Genomic DNA, 17,129 nt, shown 5'->3' with positions numbered 1-17,129 from the left:
TGGGTTCAAGAAAAAGGGGTTTTCTTCACCTTTTACTTTACAAGCCGCATTCGATTTGTACTTTAATTGCAATTGCCGTTGGCCAATTAAGTAATTGCATGCTGTGTATTATGCAATTAGTGGCTATAAAATCATATTTCTACGACTATAACCAGGGGGATTTCATTTCATTTATGCTGTATGTAGTTTTATTTGACTTGAACAAACATCTCCGATGAAAGGGATTTCCTATTCTTTTTTACCACTCCCCCAAGTGCCAATCAATGCTTTACTGTTCAGATTTGAGAGTTTTATAGGCATATACTTGTACTCTCTATATATAGTACTTTTGTATTATCGTATTTGATATGGCGTAGTGTTTGCTCCATTGTCCAGATATTTGTTATTTGTCAAGCAATTGTCGTTTATATGGGCGCCTCTACGAGTATATGACTGGGGCTCTAATTGCCCTATAATTGTTATAGTCAGAGAACTGCCTATGGATCGGCTAGGATACTGACAAGGTGGCACGTTTGTACTTGTCTGGGGGTTAAGGTGGTCTGCAACTGAAGGGCTTCGATAAGAAGCTATTCTTAATCGTCTAAATATACGATAGTTATTGTGCTTTTAACCTGAGGATCGAACAGATTGTATTCTAACTCAGTAGATTGATTCTTGCAGAGCTTCTGAAGGTTTAGAAAAAGGTATATTTGAATTGACGACCAAAATAACGTATGTTATTTTGAAGAGATCTTTATTCTACGTGCAACAGATCTTCATTTATCTTTAAACAATTTAGTTAGATTCTATTATCAAAGTAATATTAAACTATTTATTTTACTGAATTCTTTTTTTTAATTACAATACATTACATACATATAACGAATTAAACATTAGATTCTTGAATATCTAAAGTCCAACTTCTTTAACTTAAGTTTCAATATTCTGGAGAAAGATTCGAATTAAGAAATTAGAATGCATTTAGATAACATCAAAAGTAGATGTTCTTTAAATCTATACCATCGTTTAAAGGCATCAAGATGCCATCTGGGGGCCTTGTTGTTCTGGCTATAACTATATTACATATTATAAATGAAAAATAACAAAATATTATGATATTTCTGAGGATGCTTTGGGCTAGTTTCATACCGATCATCCTCCACTCCTCCTGTAACAGGTTTAAAGAAATTATATATAAAACAATCAAACCTTACACAAACTTTTAAAGGAAATCTAGATCTAGAAAACCGTTACAAAACCCCACCGAATCTACCAGTTTTCCGCTAATCCTTATATCGTTTTCCTCAGAAAAGTCAACTCACTCGCTAATCCCAAACACAAAAAGATCCTTACTCACGCCGATTGAGTAATCCCAAGCAATTCCAGAAATTCGAGAAGGATCTTTATAAAAAATACATTCATTGATCATTCAAGATCCCCGATCGTAAAACTGCAAATGTCGCGTCAAATAATTAGAAATGAATACAGCTGTGACAATGGAACCAAGGATGGTCTATGGTCAGGAGCAGCAGGACCAGGAGCAACAGCATCGACAGCCGTTGGCCTCGCGAGTTATGGGATGTACTTAAAATTCACTTATTAACGCTGGCGAAGGAGAGTGATGTGATCTACCAGAAACTGGTTCGGTTCGAGGATCATCGTGTCCAAACAAAAAACCCCTTAGTGCCCGTAAAGACAAAACATTGTAAAACAATTGAAAGGGCCGGTAACAAAACACAAAGTTTTATGATTGCGCGAACGCGACCTAGAGCAGGAGGACGCGATCGTAACGGTTTCGGGGACACCAAACAAGGCTTATACAGATACAGATAGATGGGCTGCGTTTGGGTTGGGTTGGGAACGCATCTGATCGGGCTGAGATCATAAAGTTCACACAACAATTAGGCACAGCCACAGCCCAGATTTTTGCTTTCTTTTTTTTTTTTCGCAAATATCGTCAACAATTCGAAGGAATTTACTGCGTGGGCAGGGCCAGGCAACGGGTAGGGCAGGGGCCTGGTTCTGTGAGGTGAGGTTCAAAACGGTTTCGGTTGGGTTGTGTCAGGCACGGGCAAGTCATGTAACAAGGTAGAAGGTTACCTGGAAGTCATTAGGGGCTTACAAAGGCTAATCCGAAAGGGAGGTATGTATGTACATAAACATATGCCCAGTTCATTCTAGTTGAATCAAACGTTTCGAAAGATCATATTCAACATAAAGTAGCATCATATACTTCATAAATATTTATTAATGTATCAATTTTGTATAGATTAGTGTCAGAGTCTACCATTTGCTTATACTTTCCTTATGATGTGTAAAGAAATATATGTCAAAATATAAACCATCTCCATTTAAATTAAGTTTGTATTATTAAACAACTATTTATATTTTTCTGGCTTATTTTAATCCATCTTTACATAAGCGCCTAATTTAGCTTCTCTTTTTATAAATCAGAGTCTTATTAAGATCTCAAGGAAGGACCTATACGGTCGTCTTCAGCTCTGTAGCTATCGGCATATTTGAACAAACATATACATATTAATCCGATTTTCCTTATGATTACTGAGACGTTTTTCTGCTTAGTTCTCTCCTACTTCAAATCTCTAAGATATATCAAAGAATCCTTCTCCTCTGTTTATTAGTAGGTCATCAAAACCACTCCCTGCATCTACCCTAAGATACGTTGGCCAAAATGGTTCTAATTTCAGCATAGATCTGTAGATATATTAATCAGATCCCTTATATATTAATATTTCACTTTTTCTCTATCTATCCTTCTATCTTCTATCCTATCTGAAGTGAGGTACAAATGTCAGCTAAACTTATAGTTTAGATATGAATGAACCAATGGTTTCTTCAAATCTCTAAGATATGTATATCAAAGAATCCTTCTATTGTTTATTAGAAAGCTATGAAATCCTCTTCCCTAATTACGACAATCGGAGGAAAATGGTTTTTAAATACATACATAGTGAAATTAAATAAACTTTAATTGAACACGGCCCATATTTAATCTAAATATAAAACACTTACAAATTAATATAAGTTTTAAATTTGAATAATCTTTTTGTCTGGGTGCTCGAAAATTGATTAACTCATTACAACTATCTAAGGAATACTAGCATTCAGTTTATAGTTTCCGAAAAATCAAAAGATTCACTATGAATCATTTCCATGAATTAAAAATCCTTTTAATGCAGGTCCATCAATCTATTGATCTATCCTAAGTGATAACCGATCCACAGGAAATTATGCCACACTCAACCCTTACCAGTTCCAATAAAAACTCATCTATGATCTCTAAAACACTCTAATGCATCTCTATCCAATCATCATAAATTAGAATCTGTCCCTTGTGGAACATGAACAGATTGTAAAGAACTCAAAAAAATATTTATATATTTTTCTTCAATTATGTTAATAAATCCATAAAGCAAGCAAAGCAAGCGCCATGTCCAAGCATGTCCCATAAAGCAGACTCCAAAAAAATAAAACTCGAGAGGCAATCAGGTCCCAGCCAGATATGACCAGGGCACAACTGTCGAACCAGAGCCCAACCAGATATTATAACGAATATACATATGTAGAACGTATAACGAATAACGTATTTACCGTCGCCAGACTATGGACGATGACAGATGGAATGGAATAGCTTTGTCGTGCGGCATTTGCTGTTTGTCGGTTCGTTTAACGTTTTTGGAGAGTTTTATGGCCATTGGCCACGACCAACCCCACACTCCGCACACTCCTTCCATCTCTCACCGTCCCCCCACCAACCACAGGGCAAGTGCATTTTGTGCGTTGTAGAAGGTAATCGTACTACCTCCAGCACCTCCATAGAGCTTTATAGGTGCCGCGACATTAGCGATAAAATATCTTTGTTAATAAAACAAATTAAAACGAATAAGAACGAAACGCGACGAAATACAATTGTGAGGAAAACCCAAAAGGTATTTTTGGATTTCGAAATGATAGCCAATGGAATAGGGTTTTCCTAGACAGTAGTTGCAGACTTTAATTAATCATTAAAACATTCTTTGCACTACGGATTATAGTTGATTTTGGTAAAATCTATTTTTTATTTTTCAAAATGTATTTCTACGATTATCATTGTCACAAAAAATTAACAATTTGTTAAGTGTAGCGCGAAAGGTAAAAATAAACACGATTTAAAAAGTTCCACTTAAAAACAAATTAAATACAAAAGGAATTTCATTTCATTTAGATATCATCTTTTCAAATATCATCACACATCGAGTGCCTCGAAAACGAAGTGCACAGCAAAATGATGGAGAAACATGCCACAGCAGAACGACAGGAAGAACCACAAAATAAAGATAGGTAGTTGATAGTTTCCCCCCGACTGGTCTCTCAGTTTCTAGCATAAGAACAGGCAACATATACCGATTTATCAGTTTCAGTAGTAAAAGCGTATAAAAATATATAATTTTTTTGTCGTTTTGGGGATAGTCAAAAGTTGGTTTGATTTTGATTTGAGGCATTTGCTGATTTGTGAACTAGAATGGGCATAACATTTCTTGAGAAAGTTGTGTACAATTGTAGGATACAGTCTTATACAAGGTTATCATTTGTGATTGATTTGATTGATTAATAAACTTAATTTTTGCTCTTTAATTGGATTCAGACTTTGGGACTAATATGGCAGGCCATTTAATTTTAATAAATGAATAATTCATTTTTCAATCAGGTCTCAAAAGTGTTATTTAACTTATTTAAATGAATTTGGATTTTAATTTGCATACAAAACTGATATTTATAAAGGTTTAAAAGAATGATGCCAATATGGAAATAGATTTAAGTAATTTTAATTTCATTTTAGTTCTTTGATTCAATAATAATTGCATTCCATAATAAAGACTGAATAAAGTAGGCAAACAATACTTTTTAGATACAGATTAAAACGTAACTTTAGATTTCTCGATTTAAAAGTAGTGAAAAGACAGTCTTAAAAAGGCATTAGATTTGTTTTAGAAATTATATAGAAACAAAAATTAACTATTTTCATTTTAGTTCTTCGTCTTCTTATTCCTCATGGATCACATATCAAACAAAAATGTTAAATTATTCTTTAGAATAGTAAAAATACACAAATTTATCTTTTCGTTAAAAATCCTCAAATAGAGATATCTAATCAAGTGTATAGATAGCCCTTGTACAAGCCCTTAGTTTAATGTAGAAAAATGTTTCCATTTTGTGACTTGAAAAACTTTCAGAAATGCTTCACATCATTTAAATCGATTCTCCAACGAGTGCTACCGCCCAGAGCTTATTTAGTACTTTGCGGCTTTGTTAAAATAGATATCTTTGCTTTAGCTAACTCCACCCGTACACATGTCAATCGAATTGATATGTACACAAGGCTACACAGATACGGATACGGATACACAGATATACAGATACAGATGTACATGGCTAATGTCTTAGGCCCTTAGATCGCTACAGATGTCTATTTATATATGTACAGAGAAGGAGGGAGGAGGGGGAATTGCTTATGTATGTGTGTGGGTGGGTGTCTGTGTCCAAACTACGCCGAGCCGAGCACCTCGTTCAATATCATCTCGCGGGTCATTAGCTGGCCATTATTTACTCGCGTCCGGGATCGACTTCGACTGAGTTGTGCCCGTCGCTCGGCCCCCGCGGGTCGTTGTCTGCGCGCCTGTCGATTGCGCTGGCCAAATGCCGAACCCGTTTGCAGCGCCTCCAGCAGGCTGTCCATGACGCCCTCCTGCGCGTGGGCCGCATCCATGTCGACCAGAGCACGCTTCTGCTGTTGTCGGGCCATTTGTTCGCGGGCCGACTGTTCGCGAGCCTCCTGCATGCGCTGCTTCTTCTCCTGCTCCTCGCGAGCGCGCACAATATCGTTGTGGGCCGACTTGAAGGCATCCTTGAAGGTCTTGATGTCGGCAAAGAACTCCTCCATGGTGTACTTGATGGGATCGAAGGAATAGTACTCGCTCAGTTCTTTATAAAGCTTCTCCATTTGCAGTTGCATTTTGCCTGAAAATTGAACGAAATTGTATTATCTATGAACAAGTTATTGGAGGGAATCCCAAGACATACCCAATACATCGACTTGCTGTCTGCATTCCTCGGCAAAATTACCCATCACCTCACTAAACTTGTCATCATCGCATTGCGGGACTTTGTTGTTCTGCAAATCCGTTTCCAGATTCTTTACCGCCGAATTCATTTGCCTCATTGCCTTCTGTATGGCATCCATATTCACACGCGACGCCCTGTCCAAATGCGACAGATCGCTGTAAAAGTTGAGGGCATCGGGGAATTTTTTTTCCACGAGATCGGCCAGATAGTGGAGCAGCGTCTGCTTGTTTTCCGCATCCTTGGTGTTGGTCAATTTGGTCAGGTAGCTGATCTCAAAGCCAAAGGCAGCTTCGTTCTTGGAGCCCGAGTTCATGTAGTTGCCCAGCAGGAGTATCAGTTCCAGGATCTTGGAGAACTTTTTGCTGTTGCGCACCTCCTCGCAGGCTGCAGTACCGGCCACAATATCGGGTTTGATATCCGTCACCATGTCCGCGTAAGTCAGCTTGAAGTTCAGGTTGTGAAGGCGCGGCGACAGGCGTTTGATTTCACCTAAAAAAACGGAATGATTCTTAGATGGTTGTGTTCTTCTAAAGCAGATCCCCACTTACCTATGGTTGCTGCAAACTGTTCAACGGGCGGTAGTGGTTCTCCCTTTGTTTTGATCTCCTGCAAACGCTTAAGCTGCTCTGGCGGCGGCAGATACTGGATCAACTGCTGCAGTATATTGGAGGACATTATGGCCGTATCGCAGCGCAGCAGACAGATCTTGATCTGCTCGTATGACAAATGCTTGAGGGAGCCACCTAACAGTATGGCCAGATTCTGGGCGGATTTCAAGTCGAGTACACGCAGATCGATCGTCTTTTTGGTCAGCGTTGTCGGCTTGTCCACCGCATCCTTTTGCTCTTTCTTCACGGGCTTTGAGGAGAATTTCATGGCCAGTTCTGCGAGGAAATCATCTTGGGCCAGCTTATCCTCCTGGCACTTGACCCAGAACGCCTTCTCGGACATTTTGGCCGGCACAATGGCCTTCCAGTTGGCCCGCTTCATGGGATTCTGCACGTCCCACTTTTTTTTGGGCTTCAGGCCGTGCGGCAGGACGGGCACCATGGGCCCCATCATCATGGGGGGCGGAGGTGGACCTCCAGGTCGCATCATGCCAGGCATCATGGGCGGTGGCGGTGGACCACCACCCATTCCGGGCATAGGCGGCGGGGGTGGAGGTCTGGGTCCTCCCATGCCAGGCATTGGCGGTGGTGGCGGCGGGCCTCCCGCTTGACCCGGCATAGGAGGCGGCGGCGGTGGCGGTGGCGGTGCTCCTCCTCCACCAGGTGGTGGCGGCGCCATTGGTATATTAACTTTCGGTAGCTTATTGGGCGATGGAGCGGCCACACCATTGGCCTCCATCAGCTTGACCTTCTCCTCGAGATGTGCGGCCTTGGCCTCCGCCTCCTGCTTGGCGCTCTCCAGCTCCTCGATTTTCTTCTCGTACTCCTCCGAGCGCTTCGACTCCTTGGCCTTGGCCTTCTCCACAATATCGTCCAGCAGGAGCGAGGTGTCAATGTTAAAGTCGCGATTGGCAAAGTTCGGATCACTGTAGCCCTTGTGGAAGACGATCTGCGAGATGCACTCTTCGATCAGTTGATAGTAGGCGGGTCGGAAGTAAAAGTCGTCGCGGATGTACAGCAGATGCTGCAGAATGGACAGGAAGTACGGCTCCGAGTTGGTGTCCGTGATGAGGTTCTTCAGCACATCGAAGCAGTCCTGGGCATCGTCCATGTTGAAGGTCACATTATCGAACCGCTGCACGAACTCCTCAAAGTCATCCTCCCGAATCTCGTTGAAGAACTTAAAGTGCTGCTGCAGGGCCTCATTGTTGCTGGTCTCCACGATCTTCTTGAACTCATCGAGACGATCGTACAGTCCCATACGCATGATCTCGCACCTCAGATGCAGGCGAAAGTTCAGATCCGTGGGTGTGTTTGTCAGCGTATTGATGAAGATCAGACTGTGGCAGGCCAGCTCTCGCTTGGGATCCTGCTTGTCCGATGCAAACAGTGCATCAACAATCGGTCGGAAGCGTTCGCTGGACTTGTACGATGTGGCTGCTATCGTGGTGATGGCTCGCAGCACCTTCTCGTAGCCATTCCGCTCGTAAACGATGCAAAAGGAGGCCAACAGCTTGAGGGCCTCGCACATGGTCTGCGGCTTGCGGGGATCCAGAGATTGGGCCAGCAGCAGGACCACACTGTGCTGATCGGGCACGAGCACCACATTGAGACCCCACGTGTTGTTCATGATCGCTTTGAGGCATCGTATCGCCTCGAATTCGATGCGATCGTAGGTGCGATCCTTCTTAGCTCTCGACAGAAGCTGTTCGATCTGTCCGATGCCCGCCTCCCCAAACTCCTTGATCCACGAGATGGGATTGCTGGTGAGGGCCACGCGCAGCGATTCCACGCACTGGTACACCTTATGCTCGCTGTGCTCCCCATTCTGCAGGTACTCCACATAGTCGATGGGCTTCTCGAAGCGGGAGTGCGTGTTGCGCTCCAGTGAGTTTTTGCCTGGTTGAATAAAGATACAGATGCAGATACAGAGATATTGGTTTAGTATGGCTTTAGAAAATATCGAGTGGGTTGCGTATCTTATCAGAAAAAGCTCGTAATTAAATCCCATTAGCACGGAATGGATGATTAATCGAATGACCTCATACTTTCACACAATTTTTGCCGAATCATAACTGATTTGATAAGAATACGAGTATATCTATATGCATACCTATGTATATCTAGTTAGAGCATCAATATCTGTGTTGCAATAACTTTATATTTGTACAGAAGATACCTCTGGTCCTTCTTAGAGTTCGATCCACTGCGTTCCCACAGGACATACTCGTATATTGTGATAATCATAGGGTGACTCACTCCTCCTTATCTTTTGGCCCCCTCTAATGTATACGACATACTTTTTTAACACACTTCAAGTAAAGTGGAAACTTGATAATAAGAACTTTTAGCTATCTATTCCGTATACGCTTTTTCAATTTAGGCATGCACACGATGTATTTGGAAACTCGGATCCGAGCCTCGACCGCGACACTACGTATAAGAACTATCATAATTACTTTACTAGTAACATCTTCTGTTTGCTTTATTTATACATACCTAGACCATAACTTGATCTTGGAATTTTTTATGGCTCGTAAAATAATCTAAAAATTCCAACTGAAAGTCATAATTTATATACAATGTAATTACGCGACATGCACGCGAAATGCAATCTTTTATTGATTCTTACAATAAATAGAAAGCATTGTATCGCTCAGAATCCACCTTGGGGGAATTTTTGTATAGTATTTCATACCGTAAACACATTTAAGCTGTTATACCCATAAAATACTAATCGTGATGGGTATCAGTTAGTCTTCTTAGCATTTTAGCTAGCTATAAATCTGTATAAATCTAACCATGAAAGACTATGCTATTTCGAGAACACTAAATCTATAAAACTTCCCTAGAATATAATCCTTATTAGCAGAGCTTCCATCTGTGGAAGCTCCACTGTGTAACTGTGTTATCGCAAGAAACTTGTTAGGCAAATTAAACCTCGAACAATCCACAATATCAGCCTTGAAGAGAGGGGACCTTCTCCTAAACACCACACCCACCGCAACCATTCCACTAAATATGCAATATCCGAAAAAAAAAACATTTAAATTGGCCCTCCCCCATAGCAAAAGCAGCAGCACACACACTTGATATGGATACAAGTGGCCCCAGTAGAGCCCCCGAAGTACTCGCACACTAACTGTTTTATTAATTAACTCCGAGAGCCAACCGAAGCGTGTTAATGAACGGATTTCAGCTGTTTGTTGGCCATCATCATACTCCAGTCAATCCGTTTTTTTAAGCTTTCAGTTCATTTCGCAAACAAGTGGCAGAGGCTGCCTAGAAGCGGCAGTTGGCAGGTGGCAGTACGGGCCGGGGGGTATGGTTCTGCCGCGATAAACACGACCCATAAAGAAAAAGTTTACTTTATATTCGGTTATTTATTGTTTACTTGAATATTCCATCCCCCCCCCTTTCGACCTGTAGATCCCCACATCCACACTTCATGTAGATCTGCAGCTCCACCTCAAGTCTGGTGATTATTGGCATCATCATCATTATTTATTTTAAGCCGATTTTGTCATAAATTTACTTAACGTTTTCATATACTCGTTCAAATATGCATAGCATTTTTATGGTGGAAAAATTCTACAAAAATATTCACTTTTTCAGAAAGTTACGGTTGCATTTCTCGAATATAAGATACCCTACTACATAGTACATAGTATTTAATCTAAAAAAAATCCCCCTCATTGGCCAGACTCATGACGAGGCTTCGTCATGCACACGACTTATATTTTGTTTTTCGATTATCAGCCATTCTGCTCTGAAATTTTCTCTAATGCGTCTGCTGTTGAAGAACAAATAAGAAGCAATTGCAAGCCATAATAACTAGGAACTAGCTAACTAGGAATAACTAGGAAGCAATAATTATTGCTTGTATTACCAGGATTAAAAAAACGATAACAACAAAAACACCTATACAATGAGAGGACAGGAGATGACAGTACTGCCAAATAGATTTTGTTTTCTTCAATAAACATTTTTCCTATTCTTTTCTTAAGTATTTTCTCTGTATACCACAGAACTTTTTTATTTAAATTTTCGAAAACGGATGTAGTGGTGAAACTCGATGTGTTTCTGTCTCTGGTATATTCTTCCGATATTACAGAAATATTTCATGTAATAACTTTTAGGATTATGGGTAAACGCTTTCTTCGGCCTGTAACATAAACCTAAATGAATGAAATATACCCTTTCACTGTCCAAATACCGGGTACAAGCAGAGAGAAAATTCAGAGATGACAGAAGAGAGACAGAAGTCAGCACAATGCTAAATCATTCAGTCATATGCGAGGTTCACCTTGTTCTGGTCTGGTCTGGTCTCTCTCCCTCAGTCTCCCTCTATTTTGGATGCACTTGCTCATTCGATTACGAGCACCCATGGAGAGCACAGAGCAGCAGCCCCGGCAGCAAGTGTATATGCCACATTCACGCGCCTGACACTTGACGTAATTAAAATTGTATAATATGCATGGGTACATTTTTAATTTTCAATGTCTTCGTCGTACGCTCAAAATATGTATATTTTCCATACGACTTTATGTCACGCATTCGCTCGTATGCTTATACGAGAACCAAAGTACGACTATATTTGGTATATGTATATAATATTTGATAAACAAAAAAGGGAGAGAGCGGAAAAACGAATGAGAAGAAGTACACTACTGTGAAGGTTAGCGCACAAGTAACCGTTACAAACGATAAGAGAGAGCAACTTTGATTGCGTCGAGAGCGTTTACTTTGAGACTCTAACTTGATAATGGACCATGGGCCATGGGCACCACATGGGCAATTAACTGGAGCGAGACGCGACGAGACGAAAAGAGTTTTCTGTTGATGTTGGCATTGAGAACATATCTTCAAGATACGAAATGAGTTCGTTACAGTGGTAATTGCTTTTGTTTTATACATAATTGTGCTGGCTTAGAGGAAGAATGGGAAAACTGATGAAGGAAACACAGCAGATCAACATTGATTCAAAGTGGAAATGAAGTATAAAAAAGATTACAAATTAAAGGAAACACTTGTATAGGGAATGGAACCTTTCGACTTTCTTAGATTAAACACTTATATAGGGAATGGAACCTGTAGATATTCTTTCAGGGCTATTTTTACTATAGATTTTTCGACATTTGTGATCACACTTTAATGGAATGTATAAGCTAATTTCTGTGTGAAATATTTAATGTGAAATTTTAGACTTTTCTTGCTTTTCTAGAAATTTAATCCACGCTTATAAAATTACCAAAGATCTTCCATGGCATACAATATCCATACTCGTTTCCGCCTTTTTTCGTTTTCTATCGCTTTTCTGCCTACTGATACTCTTTTAAAAAGTCCTTGAAAAGTGCAAAAGAGAATGCCCGATAATCCAAAAAGAAAATATTGATTGATGCTATATATGATACACCTGACGATGATACATTGTTCTGATTCTATTCTATATACTACCTTCTTCCAAATACAGAATCTGTGCCAACTTTTAGCGAGATATTTTTAAAACTGCGACATTATTTTGTATAGACAAAAAATTGCACCATTCCCAATAGCAGATCGTTGACATCATATTCATCACAAAAGCCGCTAAATAGCGATATCTCGTAAAAAAAAAACAAATTCAACTGGAGACAAGTACGAAGCAAATTGGCAAATAAAACAAAGGTAAAACAAACAGAGAACAGCAGAGACAGCAGAGAAATTTCACGAGAATCAGACAGACTGCATACAAACACGCACTCCGATAACCACACGTACAAATACCCGTAGAGACCCCCGTAGATACCGTTACCACTAGGTCTTTTGGCTAATCTTATCAGAATGGAATGCAATAAACTTGGAAACACACACAACACAAGGGAGAAAGGTGGATAGGAAGGGTGAAACGAAAAGTCGATTCGTTTACCTTTTAGGTGCCAGAGTATCATCTTTTGACGCTCCTCCTTGGACTTGGCCAGCAGCGGTTCCCGCTTGTCCATGGGTATATTCATATCCTCGATGATTTCCAAGAACTTGGCATCCACCTGAGCCTCGCTCAGCTCCTGAATGTAATGCTCCACATCCTCGACGCTCAACACGCCCTCATTGTCCAGAGAGGTGGGCCGTCCGCCGTGAGTCAGAGTGCCGCTATTGAAGCTATTGCCTTTCGACTTGGACGGTCGTCCAAACCAGGTCTCCAGTATGCCACCACCTGTGGACTTTGATTTCTCATGACGAGACATTCTGGAATTATTAAAATAGTCACCAATTAATATTTAATTTCTGGTAAGGAAAAACGTGTGCAGACCCAAGCTTCTTGAGACGCATTTTGCCGACAAATGGATTTATTGCTTTTTGTTTTTGTTTTTTTGGGACATGCGCAGGTCCCCACAGCTGTTCTTCGTTTACAGTTAGTTACAGAGAGACAGAGAGAAGAGAACTGAATTTGTCGAGCTGCAGAAACCGATTGATGATGGGTTTTCTCCGACGAATGCAATCGATGATGAGAGATGGTGCACGGACGGTCGATGATGGAGTACGATTATGTGGGAGAAATGGAGTGGAATCATTATCAGTTTGTGGTTTATTTACAATTATCTGGGGAGGCACAGTCCCCCCACCACCACATCCTCGATCTCTGAACATCTCGCATCTCAGTGTGGAATTTTCAATTAGCATGTAAATAATGAGAGGGAGGATGGGACCAGAGAGCACATGCACAGGCTTTCGGTGGCTCATTCGAAGCGTGAAAACTGCCGATTAAAATCATAAACAAAACAAAAACTCGAAAATAAACCAAAGCAATTAGATAAATACACACATTAATAATCGCGCAAACTAATTTTACAAAATGATGTGATGATGATTGGAATCGTGTCGAACCAAAATAGGAAATTTCAACAGGAGAGACTATGCTACACCCTGATTATTCGGCTATGGCTTACCCTATGATTACATTACTTATTAATAATAGATGACCTTAATGTGATTAAATAGATGTGAGAAACGTATGTCAAGATTCTTAAGAGATATGCCTGGACATTGTTATTTAAATAAATCTCAATCTATACCAAAAGGCTACCTTCTACATAAAACCAATGTACTCTTTTTTTACTAAGAATCCAGGGTACAGAGAGAGGGCAAACCGTGTGTTAACTCGAGAGAGAGGTAAATATGAATGTTTATGGCTGATATTTGTGCGTGTGTGTCTGTATGGGTTATTGTGTGAATCATGCGGTTAGGCCAAAATGCAAGCTGTTAAGATTTGAAGTGGCTGGCCTCCATTCCCGAGGATCGACTGGGAACGAATGCTTAGACAACACATCCATCTAATGAATCATTAATAGAATCGAATCACATCATCGGACCGGAGTTCGACGCAGAAATATAAGTATGTCGATGTAGCAGAAAAAGGTAGAGACGATCAACAGGTTTGGCGGATTCCACTTTTTATACCCTTGAATCGCATTGTCTTATGACTTTTATTAGAAGTTTGCAACGCACAGCTGCAAGGGTATCTAGAGCCTTGATTCCAGTCTTCGTTCCGGTCTTCCATTCCTCTTTTATAAGCGTGCAAAACGTACGCAAATCATTCACAATTGTCAAGCTTAAATCACATTTAATGCCAATGTGAATGATGTGCTTGACAAAGTGTGGCTGTGTGTTTGTGTGTGCGTGAGAGAGTGTGGGAAGCCAGCGCTCGAGCGTCCACGTCGAATGGCAGAGTGGAGCGACAAGTTCATGCCAGGGCAAAGCAAAGCAAAGCACAATTTCTTTTCATGTCTAAGCATGTGCGGAGGAAATGCTTTCAACAAGTTTCTTTTGCTTAAGAATTTGACCGAGCCGGTTGCTGTTGCAATTGCCTCATGTCCAGCAGAGGGGGGGTTGCGTTCCGTCTGTGGAATCTCTTTCTCTAGTTTGTTTACACGGCTGCACTTTCTGCATTGGTGTGTGTGTGTTTGTTTGTGTGAATAGTTCAGAGGCCGCTGCAGCAGACACAAAACCAAAGCACAATAAAAAGAAACGTCTTTTGCTACCCTTGCGGAACCAAAATTTCTATAACTACATGTATGATTCAGTGAACAGACAGACAGACGGGCAACGACCCCAACTTTTAATCAAACATCAAAATCATCATCCAAATGGGTATACCCTGTTGTACCCTAACATTAGACGAAATGTAAACAAACCCTAGCACGATAAAGGGAGCCTCTTTTCCATTCCAAAATTGAAACGGGCCTGGCAATGCCTGGAATTCCAAGAAAGAGCCAGTTCAAAAAAGCGTTTACAAACCGAGAATTCAAATACATATGCGCTCACCTTCGTTATATATTTATATATATATTTGTGTCGCCTGCTGCTCACTTTTGATTTTTTTCGGTTGTTTACGTCATAAGACAGAAAAATAATGCCTTGGGGCACACATACACATAAACACACCAACACACACTAACATACAGACACAATCAAACGGCTTTGCCTGCTTTCTGTTTGTACGCGGCGACGCCGACGTTGACGCTAACGTTAAGCTGCGCAAACCGCTTCAAACACAAAAAACACTTTTGCTTGGTAATTACTAACCAACTTTTGTACACTACACCCAAAATATTTGGTGTTTGCCAAGTGGTGTTTTCCTTTTGCTTTGCTTACTTTTTATTGCTGGCTTTTACTTTGATCGCTAGGCCACCACTGTTGCTGTTCCGCCTTAGCTCACACATGAAATATACAACCAACTGTTGGCTCCGCTGTGCCGTATAATCAAACACACACTTGGCGAATCGTTATAAACAACTTAACAGATAATTTGTTGGCCTTTACTCTCAACAATACGCAAAAATTTATAAAATGCCAGCGCCATACAGAGGATCAGTGTGACTGGTTCATCGGATTTATCGAACCTCAGAAATATATCAAAATATACCATATAATTTTAAAAATATACCGTAAATATACTGACGAATTACACAAGTTGCACCAATATTCCTCGATTTTGATATTCGATTTGATATTACTAGCTAGATAGAACTCTCAGCACTGCCAACATAATTTTATCCGATTAATAAGTCAATTTTCTACTAGACTGTCTTGTTTTAAATACTTGACTTGTTTTCCTGCTACGGCGATTGCTGTTTTTGCTCCTCAACAACAATATAGCATCTCGTTATGATGAAAAAACGAACTTAGCCATCTTCAGCCCCCTCCATTTAAATAGTTCAGCTACTTCTACTACTACTACGTAAGAAAAACACGATAAATTGATTAAATTTTCATTATTTTCGGTGGAATATTAAAATAGCCCCTTAGCTTACAAGGGGTTAATCATTCTCCGTTAAGGAGAGGATTCGTTCATATTGCTCAATTTAGAGATTCCGTTGAATAATTCTGGCTAACTAAAACCCTTAGTTCTGCCCACATAATTTAAAGCCGTGGATGAATACATTTTCTACAAGATAAGTTAATTTTTAGTCCTTGCTTTTATTGTATTTTGGCTAAAACAAGGTTTAAACAAAATAGTTCAACAAAAAGACAGTCGCAATGTTCCTGGTATTTGAAGACATGTTCACCCTTTGTATGCCTTTGTACACCCTATTTCGTTCATTTTTTATGAAGATGAAACGCAATTTATAAAGACCTTTTCTCAAATTGGTATGTTGTAGACATATTCATGTATATTATTAGTATCTTGTATATATTTATCGAGATCCTGATACCTTCGGAGCCTGGGATGACAAACATTTTCTCAATTCTATAATATCTTTTCCGTAGGGTATGAGAATTAGTGTTGCCGTGAATTATTGTTGTCAACCAGTTATTACGACAAATTCCTGTTTTTAATCTTCCGTCGAATATTCCCAGCTATATATATCTCACAGTTTTGCCCAGATACTTTTATATGATTGATGAATCAATTTTGATCAGGATTAATTACTTTTAAGTACTTGCATGTTTTTTGTTTTAACAAAAACACGGATTCAACAAAAATGTTCAACACTCGCAGTGTTGTAACGTCAATGTTGCTGGTGCTTGCAGACTCATTTGTTGTCAACCACAGTATGAGCATTTGTATACCCTATTTCGTTAATATTATATTAAGATACTGTTTTAAAACGTAATTAATAAAGACCTTTTCTCAGATTGATATATCTTAGACATATACATGCATATGATTAGTGTCTTGTATAAAAATCTCGATCCCTCTTCTTAAGCTCTGTAAGAAGACAAAAGATGCAAAATATCGTTGAAATAGTTTAAAAACAGAGACTGACTAGTTTCTGCATATAATGGCGCCTTAGACACACGGAAGTACGATTTGAGGGAGCGAAAATTCAAATTCGACGTCAAACTGGGCCGAAAAGTATATAATATATATATAGTATATAGTATATATACCACTGAATCATTATAATCAGGCTACCTATTAGCTAGTTTTGGCTATTT

The 17,129-nt window shown here is 39.9% G+C and overlaps 1 protein-coding gene across 4 annotated transcripts; it reads right to left on the bottom strand.

Annotated features, from left to right (window-relative positions):
- Positions 1-4,020: 4,020 nt before the first annotated feature.
- LOC108163018 (protein diaphanous) lies at positions 4,021-15,588 on the bottom strand. Of its 4 annotated transcripts, none has more exons than XM_017298056.2 (5): positions 15,012-15,588; positions 12,619-12,935; positions 6,651-8,609; positions 6,061-6,591; positions 4,021-5,997 (listed from the first exon to the last, which is right to left on the bottom strand). In XM_017298056.2, exons 2-5 carry the CDS (start codon positions 12,932-12,934, stop codon positions 5,525-5,527), a joined length of 3,279 nt encoding a protein of 1,092 aa, XP_017153545.1. In that variant the 5' UTR covers position 12,935; positions 15,012-15,588; the 3' UTR covers positions 4,021-5,524. The 4 variants fall into 4 exon arrangements, with proteins under 4 accessions (XP_017153545.1, XP_017153546.1, XP_017153543.1 ...); XM_017298057.2 differs by having other exon boundaries at positions 15,273-15,588; XM_017298054.2 differs by having other exon boundaries at positions 15,342-15,588.
- Between the last annotated feature and the right edge of the window lie 1,541 nt (positions 15,589-17,129).

The sequence above is a fragment of the Drosophila miranda genome, chromosome 4, assembly GCF_003369915.1.
Source record: "Drosophila miranda strain MSH22 chromosome 4, D.miranda_PacBio2.1, whole genome shotgun sequence".
NCBI classification, from domain to species: Eukaryota; Metazoa; Arthropoda; class Insecta; order Diptera; family Drosophilidae; genus Drosophila; species Drosophila miranda.
Note: the sequence above shows the minus strand (reverse complement) of the source record. Positions and strands in the feature narration are given on the sequence as shown.

Coding starts and splice junctions, on each gene's coding strand:
- LOC108163018 (XM_017298054.2), bottom strand. CDS start 15,409: ATGTGTGAGCTAAGGCGGAACAGCAACAGTGGTGGCCTAGCGATCAAA. Junction 6,592..6,650: donor ACAGTTTGCAGCAACCATAG/GTAAGTGGGGAT, acceptor CCGTTTTTTTAG/GTGAAATCAAACGCCTGTCG. Junction 5,998..6,060: donor ACAGCAAGTCGATGTATTGG/GTATGTCTTGGG, acceptor TTCAATTTTCAG/GCAAAATGCAACTGCAAATG.